The 17,646-nt window shown below is 46.3% G+C and overlaps 1 protein-coding gene across 2 annotated transcripts in view; it reads right to left on the reverse strand.

The window, feature by feature from the left end:
* Positions 1-1,212: 1,212 nt before the first annotated feature.
* ZDHHC5 (zinc finger, DHHC-type containing 5) overlaps positions 1,213-17,646 on the reverse strand; it is a 33,849-nt gene continuing 17,415 nt past the window's right edge. Inside the window, exons 4-12 of one of the 2 annotated variants that reach the window (XM_011998665.1) lie at positions 13,080-13,237; positions 11,851-12,023; positions 11,617-11,719; positions 9,531-9,622; positions 8,369-8,501; positions 6,200-6,323; positions 5,384-5,496; positions 2,978-3,837; positions 1,213-2,533 (exon numbers count right to left, since the gene is read on the reverse strand). In XM_011998665.1, the coding sequence (XP_011854055.1) occupies positions 2,368-2,533; positions 2,978-3,837; positions 5,384-5,496; positions 6,200-6,323; positions 8,369-8,501; positions 9,531-9,622; positions 11,617-11,719; positions 11,851-12,023; positions 13,080-13,237 (1,922 nt within the window). In that variant the 3' untranslated portion in view covers positions 1,213-2,367. The remainder of the gene's footprint in view (positions 2,534-2,977; positions 3,838-5,383; positions 5,497-6,199; positions 6,324-8,368; positions 8,502-9,530; positions 9,623-11,616; positions 11,720-11,850; positions 12,024-13,079; positions 13,238-17,646) is intronic. The other variant, XM_011998666.1, reaches the window with a different exon arrangement.

Consider the following 17,646-nt stretch of genomic DNA (forward strand, 5'->3'; position numbering starts at 1 on the left):
GTGCTGGGATTACAGGCTTGAGCCACCACGCCCGGCCTACCTACTGAAAATTAAGAGCACAGCTTTTGTCCAATAGAAGACAGTCTATCTAATTGAACTGACACCAGTATCTAGTTAACCTGCTCTCAACAGGCTTTCGTATCTATCTCACCTTTGGCTGTTTCCAAAATTAGCTTTACTTTCCAGAGACTAAATCCTGTATTAAAAAAATAACTGTAGGCCGGGCGCGGTGCGGTGGCTCACGCCTGTAATCCCAGCACTTTGGGAGGCGGAGGCGGGTGGATCACGAGATCAGGAGAGCGAGACCATCCTGGCTAACAGTGAAACCCCGTCTCTACAAAAAATGCAAAAAATTAGACAGGCGTGGCGGCGGGCGCCTGTAGTCCCAGCTGCTTGGGAGGCTGAGGCAGGAGAATGGTGTGAACCCGGGAGGCGGAGCTTGCAGTGAGCCGAGATCACGCCACTGTACTCCAGCCTGGGGAGCGAGACTCCGTCTCAAAAAAAACCAAAAAAACAAAAAACAGCTGTAGCTGGGCATGGTGGCTCATGCCTGTAATCCCAGCGCTTTGGGAGGCCAAGGCAGGACTGCTCAAGGCCAGAAGTTCGAGACCAGCCTGGGCAAAATTGGTCGAGAGCCTATCTCTACTGAAAAAAAAAAATAAGCATGGTGGCATGCCGCTGTAAGTCCTAGCTTCTCAGAAGGTTGAGGTGGGAAGACCCTTGAGGCCAGGAGTTTGAGGGTGTAGTGATCTGATTGTGCCACTGCCCTCCAGCCTAAGCAACCAGAATGAGGCCCTGTCTCTTAAAAGAAGAAAGAAACAACTTTTAAGAGTTCTCTAAGCTTTCAAATAACAGCTTTGGTGGTTTCAAGAGACTTTTTTTCCGGGTATTTTTTAATCAAATTACCCAAATAAAAACAGGACCTGTTGTTTTTAGAAATTGAGTCTCTATGTTGCCAAGGTTGGCCTGGAACTCCTGGGTTCATGTGATCCTCCTGCCTCAGCCTCCCTCAGTGCTGGGATTACAGGCGTGAGCCACCACACTCGGTCTCTATTTTTTTAGTAGTATTTGTTTTAAGTGGCTAATTTCATTATAGTCTTGCCTAAAGAAGGGCTGGGACCAGAGAAGCTTATGAGTTTGTCACTGTGGTAACTTCCCACCAGAAATCGTTCACCTTGTCTCAACCAGACAAAATAACACAAGTCAGGGGGCGCTGGTTAGATCAGGATTTCTTTTTATTCCTCGTTGGTTTAAAATGGCTAATCAGAATAAAAAATAAAAGGGCCTCTTTGTGGAGGCTGGGATCTCCCCTATTTAGAGGTTAGAACCCAGGTATCCCCTCTACCCAGCACCATAGTGAGGTGGGCTGAGGGGTAACCCCCAAGGGACAATTGGAGGGGCCTAGGCCTGCCACTCCTTCTCTCTATCCCCCATTTTTGGCATGTGATGAAAAATATTGCTTTTTGGATTCTTCTCTCCTGGCCTTGGATTTTAAAATCAAGTTAACCGTGTAAGCTAGGGGAGGCTCCAAGGGGCTAGTAGGAGGAGCCCACTCTAATCCCTCTCCCCAAGGAGGGGATTATCCAATATTGTTTGAGCTAGGCCAAGTTGTTTTCCTGATCTCCCCCCACCACCAGTGTCTTGAAGTTTTGACCCCTTTCCTAGGGAAACTAAATGCCAATGAGCCTAGAAAACTAATTCTCCTCTCCAAGTCCCTCCCTCTTGTGACCAAAATCCCAGACTTGCCTCTCCCCAGGCTTCTTCCTAATCACACTTAGCACCAACAGAGGATGCTATTTCCTTAGTAACTGGAACAAATGAGAGGGAACCACAGGGAAAAGACTGACGTCTCCCCTCTTTTCCTGCTGGTCTGAGGAATGGGAAGAGTAAGATCCCCCTCCATATATGTATCCCTCCCTCATTTTCCCATCCCAGGATAGATATATAATTTCTTTGATATTTATAATATATATATATATATATTATATGTACACACACACCTGGTAACGCAGAAGAGGAAAAAAATAGAATCCGTAACAATAATAAAAAAAATTATTTCTGGTTTAAAAATGATCTGGTTCCCTCCAGGGCGAGCAATTGCACAAATGTCCACCGAGTCTGGTCCAGGGATCAAGGAAGGGAAGGTCTTAAAAGATAAGAGGAGGGGGTTGCTACCCCAGTCTCAGGGCCCCAACTCTCCGACTCCCCAAGCCCACTGCATTTTAGAAAACACTCCTCATCCTCTTGGAATTGGTGGTTTAAAAAATGTCCATGCAGGGGAGGGGAGCCCCTTGAGGGAAGGAAGGTGGCCACCTGGGGCCCTTTGGTGTAGGCGCAGAGGCGTTGGGGAGGGGAGGCGCCGAAGGCTCACACCGAAATCTCATAGGTGGTACCACCAACCCCTGACACCTTCTTGACTCCTCCCCTCGTGGGGCTACTGAGAGATGGCTGGCCTGGGCCAGGGGAGGCTGAGCCTAAACTCTTGGGCTGCCCGTTGGATTTGCTGTAGGCGGTCTTCAGCTGTACTTCATCTCTGGAAAGAAGAGACGAGACAGGTGTCAGGAAATGGTACACAAAACATTGGGAAGGGAGACAGTTTCAAAGGTTCAAAGAAAAAATTGGTGTTCTTTTCTATATCCATACTTTCTTACCCAAACGTCCCCCTTTATTGCCCTGCTTAAAATAAGCCTGATTCCCAATCTCTCCTATTTACTGCTACTCTCTAGTAACAGCTATAACATGTACTTACTCCCAGGCAAATACTTTTAGGAAGATAGGATTATGGAAAAAGTATTAATCTTCAGTCTCTTAACAGGAATTGCCCATGAAGGCAGGTGGAGTCAAAGTGAAAATAAAGAGCTACCAGGATACCCCTGGGTCCACCTACATTAGGATGTACAACAGAAGCCCTGATGGCTTTTGCAGAGCAGTATGCCAGTTTGAAATGGCTAAGGGTCAGGATAGTACTAATACTTACTTGGGTGTCAGTAATGGCTGCAAGGCCACTTCTTCTGTCTCAGAGACACCAGGTTGGGCTTTCTGGCTGCTGTAAGACATCGATCGGCCCAGGTATGAGGCCGTTGGGCCTGGTTCAGGGGACCCTACTCCCCGGCCCCTTAGCCCATCTGGCTTGCCAAAACGGGGGGCAGCTGGGCGTCCCAGTGGAGTCTTGCCCAAAGGTGATCTCTTTGAATCATCTGAGGAGGAACTAGTACGAGGGGCATGGCCTGAGCCTGGTGTTGACTGAATGCCTGAGTCCCCCAAGCCTGGTTCTTCCTCACGGCCTGGGAGTGGGGGTGACTGGCGCAGCAACTTCTCTCGTTCCTGGAGGGAGGCCACAATGTGGCGCGACAGATTGTCGTAACGGACTGGTGAGGGCTCTCGGTGTGTTGGGCCAGTTGGCACCAAACGTGGGTGTCTCTCAGCTTCCCGTTGCTGGGCCAGCCTGGCTGACAGGAAGGGAGAGGTATAGCCTAAAGGTGGGTCTGGCTCAGGCCCTGCCTGCACTGACTCAAAATCAGGGCTGTCTGAAGGTGTGAGCAAGCTGTCATAAGATAGGCTTCCATTGCGTGTCTGGTTGGCCAGGCTCTTATAGGAGGTGGAGGTGGTGCCCTCTGAACGAATGGATTGCAACTGGCCCAGCTCAAAGCCTGTGCCCTGGGCTGACTTGAGGCTGGATGAGCGTGAGCCACTGGATAGTGGATCGAAGTGAAAACTTTTGCCAAAGGTAGGAGAACGGAAGCTCTCTGGTTCCAAGCTGGGCTCTGAGCGGTAGCTGGGATGACGGCTGCTCTCTGCAATTGAGGTTGGCTCCTTCAAGCTGTCCCCACGACTCAACTAAGGAAGAAAGTAAAGCAGGCTCTTAGTGCTCCTCTTGTGACAGAAGCTAGACCCCAGAGCCCAAGGAGTTGGTCAAAAAGAGTATTATGTGCCAGTAATATGCTTAGAACTCTTACATGCATTATGTGGGTTAATCCCTCAAGAAAAACTGAATTCAAACAAATATCATCTCATTTTCAGATACAGAAAGCAAGGCATACAAAGGTTAAGTATCTCGCCCATGGGCAGAACTGGGTTATAAACTCAGATCAAGCACTAATCTATTACGCTATATTGCCCAGTCTGATGAAGGACACAGTATCAAGGAGATTCAGTTCCACGAATGCCAACAATTAGTGAAATGTCCTTTGTTTTCTTCTCTTCCCTTCCCCTAATCTTTTTTTCCCATAACAGCTGGCATGTGTTTTGTGTGTATGTGTCTGTGTTTGAGGCAGAGTCTCACCCTGTCGCCCAGTCTGGAGTGTGATAGCACAATCTTGGCTCACTTCAACCTCAGCCTCCCAGGTTCAAACGATTCTCCTGCCTCAGCTGGGATTACAGGCGCCCGCCACCACGCCCAGCTAATTTTTGTATTTTTAGTAGAGATAGGTGTTTAGTAGAGATAGGGTTTCACCATGTTGGCCAGGCTGGTCTCAAACTCCTGACCTCAGGTGGTCTGCCCACCTCGGCCTCCCAAGGTGCTGGGATTACAGGCTTGAGCCACCATGCTCGACCTTCTTTTTTTAATTTTTTTTTTTTGAGGTGGAGTCTCACTCTGTCACCAGACTGGAATCCAACGGTGGGATCTCCGGCTCACTGCAGCCTCCTGAGTAGCGGGGACTACAGGTGCATACCACCACGTCCAGCTAATTTTGTTTGTTTGTTTGAGACGGAGTCTCACTCTGTCACCCAGACTGGAGTGCAGTGGCGCAATCTCGGCTCACTGCAACCTCTACCTCCCAGATTCAAGCGATTCTCCTGCCTCAGCCTCCTGAGTAGCTGGGATTACAGGTGCCCCACCACTACCACGCCCAGCTAATTTTTGTATTTATTTATTTTTTTTGAGACGAGGTCTCAGGCTGGAGTGCAGTGGCGCAATCTCAGCTAACTGCAACTCCGCCTCCCGGGTTCACGCCATTCTCCTGGCTCAGCCTCCACACCTGACTAATTTTTTTGTATTTTTAGTAGAGACAGGGTTTCACTGTGTTAGCCAGGATCATCTTGATCTCCTGACCTCGTGATTCGCCTGCCTTGGCCTCCCAAAGTGCTGGGATTACAGGCATGAGCCACTGCATCCCGCAATTTTTGTATTTTTAGTAGAGATGGGGTTTCACCATATTGGCCAGGCTGGTCTTGAACTCCTGACCTTGTGATCCACCACGCCTGGCCTAATTTTTGTATTTTCAGTAGAGAAGGAGTTTCACCACGTTGGCCAGGACGGTCTCAATCTCTTGACCTTGTGATCCGCCCACCTTGGCTTCCCAAAGTGCTGGGATTATAGGAATGAGCCACCGTGTCCAGTCAGTTGGCATGTTATTACCCCACCTCTTAGAGTACTCAGTACCTTGGCGCTGGAGGAATGCGGCATGGCAGCTGATGTACTGCTGCTACTGTAACCCGGCCGATACTTGTACATGGTAGGTGTCGGGGGGCTGTCCTTGCCCAGTAAGCTGCTATCTGCAAGAAAAAAGGCCAAGGGGGCACTCCTTTACAAGCGGTGTTTTGGTTTAAGAGACAGGGTCTCATTCTGCTGTCCACGCTGGAGTGCAGTGGCACAATTATAGCTCACTGGAGCCTTGAACTCCTGGGCTCCCACCTCAGCCTCCTGAGTAGCTGGACTGCAGGCATATGCCACCATGCCCAGCTAATTTTTTTTTATTTTTTGTAGAGACAGCCTTGCTATGTTGTCCAGGGTGGTCTTGAACTCCTAGGCTCAAGCAATCCTCCTGCATTGGCCTCCCAAAGTGCTGGGATCACAGGTGTGAGCCACTGTGTCTAGCCTATGAGTGGTTCACTTTATCTGCCTAGGGTTCCTTAAGTACAGGTAGAGGACAAGGTAGGGATATACCCTTCGCTGAAATCAAGACTAAAGACTCAAACCAGCTCAGAACTCAGGGTGGGTAAATGCACCAAAAAGGTCCTATGATGTTCTCTGGTCTGCCTAGAGGCTGACCATTTTCCCTGCAAAAGTCCCATTCACTGCCAATAGCTAAATGGCATCTCTTCTCTTCCAGTTGCAAAGTGGCACAAGTACCAACTGTTGAGTATTTAAAGTCACAACACAAGTAATATCTCCCAGCCCTCGCATGTCCTCTAAAGCTCATAACCTTCTCAATCCTGCCCCTAGTTCTAGTATCTTACAAATCAAGGCAGCCCTTACCCTCATTAGTAGCCAGGCCGAGGTGTGTCCGCAGCCCCGTGTAACGGCTCAGGTCTGGCTTAGGAGGAGGTGGAGGTTCAGCATCTGCAGACTGGCTCTCTGTTATCTCCAGGCTTCCCTTAGACTGGATTGATGAGGGGAGCGAAAAGTCAGATTTGGAAATTGAGCATTACGGCAACTCAAACTATTAAATTGATATAAAAGAGAGGTATTTGGGAGTCAATTCTCATGTATTTCCTTTTCTTTTTTTTCTTTTGAGACAAGGTCTCACTCTTGCCCAGGCTGGAGTACAGTGGCACACGCACGATCATGGCTCACTGCAGCCTGCAACTCTTAGGCTCAAGTGCTCCCTTGAGCCTTGAGCCTTCAACCTCAGCCTCCCAAGTAGCTGGGATTACAGGTACATGCCACCACACCCAGTTAATTTATTTTACTTTATTTTGTAGAGACGGGGGTCTCGCCATGTTGTCCAAGCTGGTCTTGAACCCCTAACCTCAAGCAATACCACCCCACTTTGGCCACCCAAAGTGTTGGGATTATAGACATGAGCCACTGCCTATCATATATTTCTAAACCAGACTGGAAGACAAGGCACAAGAATCAGTTTGGGTATAGTACTAGATGAAGAAAAGTTTTTTTTTGTTTTTTTTTTTAAATGGAGTCTTGCTCAGTCACCCAGGCTGGAGTGCAGTGGTGTGATCTTGGCTCATTGCAACCTCTGGCTTGCAGGTTCAAGCAGTTCTCATGCCTCAGCCTCCCAAGCAGCTAGGATTACAGGCATGTGCCACCACACCTGGCTAATTTGTTTTTTTTTTTTTGAGATGGAGTTTCGCTCTTGTTGCCCATGCTGGAGTGCAACGGGCATGATCTCGGCTCACTGCAACCTCCACCTCCCGGCTTCAAGCAATTCTCCTGCCTCAGCCTCCCAAGTATCTGGGATTACAGGCAAGGGCCACCACGCCCAACTAATTTTATATTTTTAATAGAGATGGGGTTTCTCCATGTTGGTCAGGCTGGTCTTGAGCTCCTGACCTCAGGTGATCTACCCACCTCAGCCTCCCAAAGTGCTGGGATTACAGGCGTGAGCCACTGCACTCAGCCAGAAAAGTTTTCTATTTTTTATTTTACTCTGTTTTAGAGATGGAGTCTCGCTATGTTGTCCAGGCTGAGCTCCTGAATTCAAGCGATCTTCCCATCTCAGCCTCACAAAGTGCTGGGATTATAGGCATGAGTTACTGTACCTGGCAGAAGAAAGGTTTACAAAAGGTTTTAATTCTGTCACTTATTTGCCCATGTAAACCAACAACTACTTGTTTAGCTCCTACCATCTAGCTGTAAGCTGCTAAGTCCTATGAAGACATGGAAATTAATGAATTCATTTTTTATTGTTAATGAACTTAAAGTCTAATGTAGGGCCGGGTGCAGTGGCTCACGCCTGTAATTCCAGCACTTTGGGAGGCTGAGGGAGGTGGATCACTTCAGGTCAGGAGTTCGAGACCAGCCTGGCCAACATAGGAAAATCCTGCCTCTACCAAAAATACAAAAATTAGCAGGGCATGGTGGCATGCGCCTGTAGTCCCAGCTACTTGGGTGGCTGAGGCATGAGAATCGCTTGAACCTGGGAGGCAGAGGTTGCAGTGAGCTGAGATCATACCACAGGAGTCCAGCCTGGGTAAGAGACCAAGACATCCTCTCAAAAAAAGAAAAAATCCAATGTAGAAAACAAGAGTTGTATTAAAGTAATTTTAACACAGATCAGTAAGTGATAAACACTGTAAGAAATATAGGCCAGGCACGGTGGCTCATGACTGTAATCCCAGTACTTTGGGAGGCCAAGGTGGGCGGATCACCTGAGGTCAGGGGCTCGAGACCAGCCTGGCCAACATGGCAAAACCCCATCTCTACTAAAAATACAAAAATTAGCCAGGTAAGGTGGCAGGCACCTGTAATCCCAGCTACTCTGGAGGCTGAGGCAGGAGAATTGCTTGAACACGGGAGGCAGAGTTTGCAGTGAGCCGAGATCGCACCACTGTACTCCAGCCTGGGCAACAGAGCAAGACTCTGTCTCAAAAGAAAAAAAAGAAAAAAAGAAAACTAAAGCAAGCTTCCATCCCTTTGCCTTGAGTTAGTTTTCCATGTTATCTAGCTTGACTTCCCTAAATTCCTCACCTTTGTTCTCCTCAGCTCTCCCTGGATGCCATTATCCATGATCTTCACAGTTATCTGCCCATCTGAAACTTCTGGTCGAAGGAAGGGAGGTCTGATTACAATTGTCTTCTCTTTCTTTGGTCTCCCCAAATACCTAAGTGTCAAGAGAGAGAGCTTTCATTCATTTATTTTCAAGTATCTACAGTTTGCATAAAGCATTTTTATCAGGTTGGTGCAAAAGTAATTGCAGTTTTGGTCATCACTTACTTAGCAATAAACAGATTTCTTTGATTCTGTGAAGGACTGCAGCAAGACTAGGCCTTTGTGAGCAGATACCTAGCTCAAGGAAAGCACTTTAGAGTGTATCTTATTCACTCTCAATTTTCAAAGGAGATTTACCTTAATACCTGAAGAATATCAATGGAATTCACAGTGTCCACTAAAGCAGGGGTCCCCAACCCCTGGGCTGCAGACCAGTACCGGTTTATGGCCTGTTAGGAACTGGGCCACACAGCAGGAGGTGAGCAGTGGGCCAGCGAGCATTACCACCTAAGCTCCACCTCCTGTCAGATCAGTGGAGGCATTAGATTCTCCTAGGAGTGCAAACCCTAGGAGCCTGTTGTAAACTACACATGCAAGGGATCTAGGTTGTATGTGTGTGATCTCAGCTCACTGCAACCTCTGCCTCCCAGGTTCAGGCTATTCTCCTGCCTCAGCCTCCCAAGTAGCTGGGATTACAGGTGCTTGCCACCTTGCCCGGCTAATTTTTGTATTTTTAGTAGAGACGGGGTTTCACCATATTGGCCAGGCTGGACTCGAACTTCTGACCTCAAGTGATTCACCCACCTTGGCCTCCCAAAGTGCTGGGATTACAGGTGTAAGCCGCCACACCCAGCCATGAGAATCTAATGCCTCATGATCTGAGGTGGAACAGTTTCATCCTGAAACCACCCCACCCCAGCCCCCATCTCTGGAAAAACTGTCTCCCATGAAACCGGTCCCTGCTGCCAAAAAGGTTACAGACCACTGCACTAAAGGATGGTCATGTAGGTACTTACCATTCTAAGATAGAGAACCCTTCCTAAAGGCTGTCTCCCACCAGACCCCTCCTTTACCAGAACAAGCCCAAAGAAGATAAAAGTTCTGACCAATGGTAAACACTAGACCAAAAGGATAGGTGTACCTGGGTGCTGGAGAACTGCAGAGAACACGGCTGACATTGTTACAGCAGCCATTGGTGAAGGGGTTCACACCTCCCCGGAATTTACCCGTAACCTAGAGGGAGGAAAAAAATACCAGGTTAGAAGATGAGACCTTGACTTCCAAAGGCCAAAATACAAATCTATTACAAATTATTGTGCACTCACTATCTGAAGGATATACAAATGAGCAAAACACAAGAAATTTATATAGGTTATGGTTAAGAGCAGGGAATCTACAGTCAGGGTCCTTAGTTCAAATCCTAGGTCTACCTCATGGTTACTGACCCAAAACCTGTTTCCTCATATAAAATGGGATAGCTTTCTAAATATTGAAAACTAAGATAAAGAATAAGCAATTAAGGGCTGGGCATGGTGGCTCACACCTGTAATCCCAACACTTTGGGAGGCTGAGGCAGGTGGATCACCTGAGGTCAGGAACTCGAGACCAACCCAGCCAACATGGCAAAACCCATCTCTACCATAAAAAGATATAAAAATTAGCCGGGCGTGCTGTCAGGCACCTGCAATCCCAGCTACCTGGGTAGCGGAGGCAGGAGAACTGCTTGAAACCAGGAGGCAGAGGTTGCAGTGAGCCGAGATCCTGCCACTGCACCCCAGCCACTGGGCTCCCGCCTGGGTGACAGAGCAATACTCTGTCTCAAAAAAGAAAAAAAAAGCAATTAAGGTTAGCTACTATTACATGCACAAAAATCATTGCTTTCCTGTAAGCAGCACTGTAAGTTTCTTGAGGGCTAGCCCAAGTCTTTTGTTGTTTCTATAAACTGAGAGCCTAAATTCTCCAGTATCCAGTGGGCATACAGTAAATGTCTGTTAACTAAGAAATGGCCTCTATTCTTTTTTTTTTCTTTTTGCAGGAAGATCTTAAATATATGCATATGAGCGCATATATACATATACATATATGTCTTGCTACACTTTAAACTATTAATATAATTTTTTGACAAACTAAATAAAGAATACTATTATTTGGATACCAAGTTCTGTGGTGAGTATTGTTTAAAAAACTATCATCTTATTCTTTATGCTATATTGTCTAATTTCAGTTTGGTTTGGATCTCTCAATTGATATTTCAGGTGATGATGCCAAACCATCCAAGAGTTTCTTTGGAGATAGACATTATTTTGTTACAAAAGATATCTTAGCACTTTGGGAGGCCGAGGTGGGTGGATCACCTGAGGTCAGGAGTTCGAGACCAGCCTGGCCAACATGGTGAAACCCTGTCTCTACTAAAAATACAAAAATTAGCTGGGCGTGGTGATGCACACCTGTAATCTCAGCTACTTGGGAGCCTGAGGCAGAAGAATCACTTGAACCCAGGAGGCGGAGATTGCAGTGAGCCAAGATCACACCACTGGACACCAGCCTGGACAACAGAGTGAGACTCTGTCTCAAAAAAAAAGATATTTTAGGGCAAAATTCAGCCTTTATCTCTATTGTCTTAGTATCTCTTTGAGAGTTTCTTTTCTTTTCTTTTCTTTTTTTTATTATAGTTTAAGTTCTAGGGTACATGTGCACAACATGCAGGTTTGTTACATATGTATACCTGTGCCATGTTGGTGTGCTGCACCCATTAACTCGTCATTTACATTAGGTATATCTCCTAATGCTATCCCTCCCCCACCCCGCCCCCCAACCCCACAACAGGCCCCGGGGTGTGATGTTCCCCACCCTGTGTCCAAGTGATCTCATTGTTCAATTCCCACCTATAAGTGAGAACATGCGGTGTTTGGTTTTCTCTCCTTGAAACAGTTTGCTCAGAATGGTTTCCAGCTTCATCCATGTCCCTACAAAGGACATGAACTCATCCTTTTTTATGGCTGCATAGTATTCCATGGTGTATATGTGAGAAATGGCCTCTATTCTTCCATGGCCTCTATGCTTACATGAGGAACTAGGACTACCTCACTCCCTACCATTAATCTCTACATAATCATGAAAAGTATTCATTAAGCATCTCTTTATGGAAGCACTACACTGCACACTAATCAGAGGGCTAAAGACACATGCTCTGCTCTTCAGGGGTCTCTCGTCACTTCTCTCCATACCTGTTCATTGGTTGTGCGTCCCCTGGCCACCAGCACCACGTGAAATCCCTTGAAGCCAGCTACAGGGATGAAGAATAAGCCAGCCACACACATTACTGCCATTCTGATGCCAAACAATTAAGGAGAACAGAGCAACATGATCTCACTTTCCCCAGCTCCTACTGCAGCCATTTTCCCTTCAGCCCTCATTCCTCCCCCTTCCAATCCCACAACCTAAAAGGCCTTGAAGGATACGTGACAGCCGTGCGGACCCCTGAGAGTTCCTCTATGTGGTAGAGGACATAAAGGAGGCCAAAGCCAAACACACCCATAATGTGGGCTGTCAGGGAAAGGAGGAAGAGGAAGAAATAACGGTAGTTCCGGCGACCAATACAGTTGTTCACCCAGGGGCAGTGATGATCAAATTCCTAGGGACAAAAAGAGACAGATGAGAGGCATCCCTGGACCATAGCATTAAATTACTTCTGTCAAGAAAAGAAACAAATGGCAGCTAAGTTTTGGTTTTAGTAATTTATGATCATGGTCATCAATTAGTCCAAAATTAAATCCAGTTTATTTTGCTCTATAAATCTGCAAGGGAGACCCTCCAGAGGTTGGTCAAAGGCCAAGGCCAAACCAGGCGTAGTGGCGCACACTTGTAGTCCCAGCTACTGGGGAGGCTGGGGCTTGAGCCGAGGAGTTCAAGGCTGTAGTGAACTATGATGACTGCCTGTGAATAGCCACTATACTGGGCAACATAGCAAGACCCCACTTCCCAAAAAAAAAAATGAAAAGGCCAAGGCCAGTTCTCAAAGTTTATCCTATGTGACCAAGGAACTCTAAAAGTGACGAATGTCAGCGGCTTTGCAAAAACATCAAGATTCATGAGAAAAGAGGATTAGATGGAGAATTTGGCAGGTAACTGCTTACAGCTAAGTGAAAATGGAATGGAAAAAGGACAAGGGATACAGAAGGACAGGCAAGAAAAGAACTACAACAAATTGAAATGCAACGGCATGATTTTCTGGAAGAGAAAACTCAAAGCCAGGATAAATAACCAAAGATGAGCCAACAGCTAGAAGGCTAGAACTATAAATCTTAGTGTCAAGAAAGCCTACACCCTGCTGGTGCAATGGCTCATGCCTGTAATCCCAGCACTCTGGGAGGCCAGGGCATGAGAATCACTTGAAGCCAGGAATTTGAGACAGTCCAAGCAACACAGGGAGACCTCATCACTACAAAAAGTATAAGTAAATAAAAAAGAAAGTCTACGCCCATACTGAGTTAAAGCTTCCCTCCTGCAATAATATTTATGCTCTGCCTCTCATGTTATGTCATTACTAACACCATGTGACAGAGCTGGACCATGTGGCCAACCTAGTTAGACAGGACTATACCACATCCAAAGCTAAGAATCTATTATATGGTTAGGATGAAGACAGTGAAGGTTAAGCATGAAGTCTTACCCCACCTAGGGTGCTTACCTCCACACAGTTGTCACAGACACTGCAGTGGGAACATCGAGGGGGACGGTAGAAGCGGCAGGTGGCACACCATTTCATGTGTGGCTGGATGCCCTTGATCTCCACTGTTTTGTAAAGGGGAGCTCGGAAATCATCTTCCTTGTCCTCATCCTCCTCAGCTGTAGAGAGGAAAAGTCAATTAAAAACAATTATGCCAGAACCGTAGTAACTGCTAGGGATCCAATGATGTTTAAAATATAGCTTCTGCCTTTGAGGAATTCACATTCTAATGAGTGAGACTAGGGACTAGGAACTGTAAGACTGTGAGGTCAGGTTTTTATACAACACTATGGGAACACGGATGAGGAAGCAATTTATTCTGCATTGGGAAGTGAGGTTCAAGATAAAATGACTCGAGGTAGCTCTTGTATGCATCTGCTGGTGTTATTTGGCTTAAGTATATGAATATATTTTAAACAAATAGTTTACATATCAAAGCACATACATAATGAGTTTACATAAGAGTTCAGTATCTATATTTATATGAGTGAACTATAGCAATTCAAGAGAGGAACTAACATCAACCTTTTTTTCCCAGGCACAAATCCTTTGCCCAGCCAACTGCGGTGGCTTATGCCTGTAATCCTAGCACTTTGGGAGGCCAAGAAGGGCGGATTGCCTAAACTCAGGAGTTCAAAACCAGCACGGCCAACATGGTGAAACCTCGTCTCTACTAAAAATACAAAAGTTAGCCGGGTGTGGTGGCGTGCGCCTGTAGTCCCAGCTACTCAGGAGGCTGAGGCAAGAGAATCGCTTGAACCCGGGAGGCGGAGGTTGCAGTGAGCTGAGATCACGCCACTGCACTCCAGCCTGGGCAACAGAGCGAGACTTCATCTTCATCTTAAAAAAAAAAAAAGAAAAAAACCAAATCCCTTTCCAAAATGTCTTCCCCTACTCTATGAATTTTCTATATATATACGTATTTCAGTATTATTTGTTGCACAAGCATAAATGCCCTTTCTCTCAATTTTCAGCTATCAGAAACCCACCATCCCATTTCAAAACTTAAAAGACATTATTTGCCTTCTCATATACAATTAGCAATTTTTTTTGGTTTTTGTTTTGTTTTTTGAGATGGAGTCTTGCTCTGTTGCCCAGGCTGGAATGCAAGGACGTGATCTTGGTTCACTGCAATCTCCCCCTCCCAGGTTCAAGTGATACTTCCGTCTCAGCCTCCCAATAGCTGGGATTACAGGCGCATGCCACCTCGGCGGCTAATTTTTTGTATTTTTAGTAGAGACAGAGTTTTACCGTGTTCCCCAGGCTGGTCTCAAACTCCTGAGCTCAGGCAATCCACCCGCCTCAGCCTCCCAAAGTGCTAGGATTACAGGCATGGGCCACCGCACCCAGAGCAATTTTTATTTTTTATTAACCTAGAAAAAAAAATGTGGGAAGGAAAAATTAAATAAATGATAGTGTGGGATTAAAAATTAAGTTTTCAAATTTTACTGATTTCATTTCATAGCATTTTTTCATATTTACATGGCAAGAAATGCTAGGTAAAGAACTGTACAGCCGAGTGTGGTGGCTCATGCCTATAATCCCAGCACTTTGGGGGGCCAAGGAGGGCAGATCACTTGAGGCCAGGAGTTCAAGACCAGCCTGGCCAAAATGGTGAAATCCAATCTCTACAAAAAAAATATAAAAATTAACCAGGGGTGGTGGCACATGCCTGTAATCCCAACTACTTGGGAGGCTGAGGCAGGAGAATGCCTTGAATCTGGGAGGCAAAGGTTGTAGTAAGCCAAGATCATGCCACTGCATTCTAGCCTGGGTGACAGAGTAAGACATTGTCTTAAAAAAAAAAAAACCCACACACATAAATATATACTGCAGATACATGGTATACATAAATATACACACATATTTTTTAAGTCTTCAAATATTGCGAAGATATATACCACAATAGTAGTTAGCTCTGGTCTGTGAAATTATAGGTAATGTTTTGTCTTTTTTATACTTTGTACATAATGAATGTGCAGTACTTATTAAAATATTTAAATAAAAGATTTTTTCTTTTGGTCAGGCACAGTGGCTCATGCCTGTAATCCCAGCACTTTGGGAGGCCGAGGCAGCTGGATCATTTGAGGTCAGGAGTTCCAGAGTAGCTTAGCTAACATGGTAAGACCCCATCTCTACTAAAAATACAAAAATTAGCCGGGCATGGTGGCACGCTCCTGTAATTCCAGCAACTCAGGAGGCTGAGGTAATTGCTTGAACCCGAAAGGCAGAAGTTGCAGTGAGCCAAGATGGCACCACTGCACTTCAGCCTGGGCAACAGAGTGAGACTGCGTCTCAAAAAAAGATTTTTTTTTTTAAAGGGAAAAAATTCAAATGCTATTTTTCTTTTAAGAGAATCTTGCTGTATCACCCAGGTTGGAGTGCTGTGCTGCAACCACAGCTCACTGAGCCCTGAACTCCTGGGCTCAACTGATCCTCCAACCTCAGCCTCCCAAGTAGCTAGAACTGCAGATGGGCGCCAGCATGCCCAGTTGACATGCTCCTTATTTTGAAACGTCTGATCGTTCTACATCATCATCTACCAGAAATGATCTCTTTGATTACTCTTACAACTTATCACAATGTATTTTTTGTTTGTTTTGAAATGTAGTCTCGCACTATCACTGGAGTGCAGTGGTGCAATCTCGGCTCACAGTAACCTCCGCCTCTAGGCTTCAAGCGATTCTCCTGCCTCAGCCTCCCAAGTAGCTGGGACTATAGGCATGCGCCACCACGCCTAGCTAATTTTATATTTTTAGTAGAGACAGGGTTTCTCCATGTTGGTCAGGCTTGTCTCAAACTCCCGACCTCAGGTGATCTACTCACCTGGGCCTCCCAAAGAGCTGGGATTACAAGCGTGAGACACTGCACCTGGCCCACAGTGTATTTGTTTATAGAGGTGTCTTCCTCTCTTCCTTTCTAGTCTGAGCTATTTGAAAGGAATGACCTTTTTATTTTTTATTTATTTTTCTTGAGATGGAGTTTTGCTCGTCGCCCAGGCTGGAGTGCAATGGGGCGATCTCGGCTCACCACAACCTCCACCTCCCAGGTTCAAGCAATTCTCCTGCCTCAGCCTCCCAAGGAGCTGGGGTTACAGGCATGTGCACCACCATACCTGGCTAATTTCTGTATTTTTAGTAGAGGTGGGGTTTCGCCATGTTGGCCAGGCTGGTCTCGAACTCCTGACCTCAAGTGATCCGCCCCGGGCTCCCAAAGTGCTGGGATTACAAGCGTAAGCCACCGCATCTGGCCAGCAATGACCTTCTTAAAAACATCACCCCAAATGACCATCATAGTGCCTTCCATATTACATCAATAAATATTTGATGAATGAATATTAAAGGCTCATTAAAATAGCCTGCCTTGGCTTTAGGGACACAAAGTTCCTTTCCCTCACCCTCACTTCAATCTTTGAAGGGAAGTCACAAACGAAGCACAATGATATAGGCTTTGGAAGCACAATGAGTTTCTTTTTTTCTTTCTTTTTGAGACAGAGTCTTGCTCTGTTGCCCAGGCTGGAGTGCAATGGTGCAATCTCGGCTCACTGCAACCTCCTCCTTCCCCGTTCAAGCGATTCTCCTGCCTCAGTCTCCCAAGTAGCTGGGATCACAGGCACCAGCCACCATGCCGGGCTAATTTTTGTGTTTTTCAGTGGAGACGGGGATTTACCATGTTGGCCAGGCTGGTCTTGAACTCCTGACCTCAGGTGATCTACCCACCTTGGCCTCTCAAAGTGCTGGGATTAAGATATGAGCCACCACGCCCAGCCCACAGTGAATTTCAGAAACACTTCATCTTACCAGAGTTGCTAGCCCGAAACTACTTGTCTCACTCTTGCAAAATAACCTCACATTTGAGAGGAAAACTACATGTCATCAGTGACAACCTTTGTCAACTTATCTTCTTTCCACCTTTTAGTCCGCTGATGATGGTTCTCTTCCCTCCTATTCCAGAAAGAGCCTACTTCTTCTGCAAGCAGAACCTTCAGATATGTACTGGAAAGCATCTCCTTCCTCTAAAAGTCCAATTTCAATTATCACCTTTCTTCAATCTCAGCTTCTCTCTCCTCTGGTTCCATCTCTTCACGCCACAAACAAGTTAAATTCTTTATCCTAAAAAACCCTCTCCTTCTCCCATACGGTATTACTCCAACTTCTGCCTTCATGGCTTTTCTTTGGACTTTTTTTTTTTTTTTGAGACAGAGTTTCACTCTTGTTGCCTAGGCTGGAGTGCAATGGCGAGATCTCAGCTCCCTGCAACCTCCGCCTCCTGGGTTCAAGCAATTCTCCTGCCTCAGCCTCCCAAGTAGCTGGTATTACAGGCATATGCCACCATGCCCGGCTAATTTTTTGTATTTTTAGTAGAGATGGATTTTCTCCATGTTTGTCAGGCTGGTCTCAAACTCCTGACCTCAGGTGATCTGCCCACCTCAGCCTCCCAAAGTGCTGGGATTATAGGTATGAGCCACTGTGCCTAGCCAGCTTACTTCTTAAGAGAGTAATTTTGGGCCAGGCGCAGTGGCTCATGC

Source organism: Mandrillus leucophaeus, unplaced genomic scaffold (assembly GCF_000951045.1).
Source record: "Mandrillus leucophaeus isolate KB7577 unplaced genomic scaffold, Mleu.le_1.0 Scaffold578, whole genome shotgun sequence".
Lineage (NCBI taxonomy): Eukaryota > Metazoa > Chordata > Mammalia > Primates > Cercopithecidae > Mandrillus > Mandrillus leucophaeus.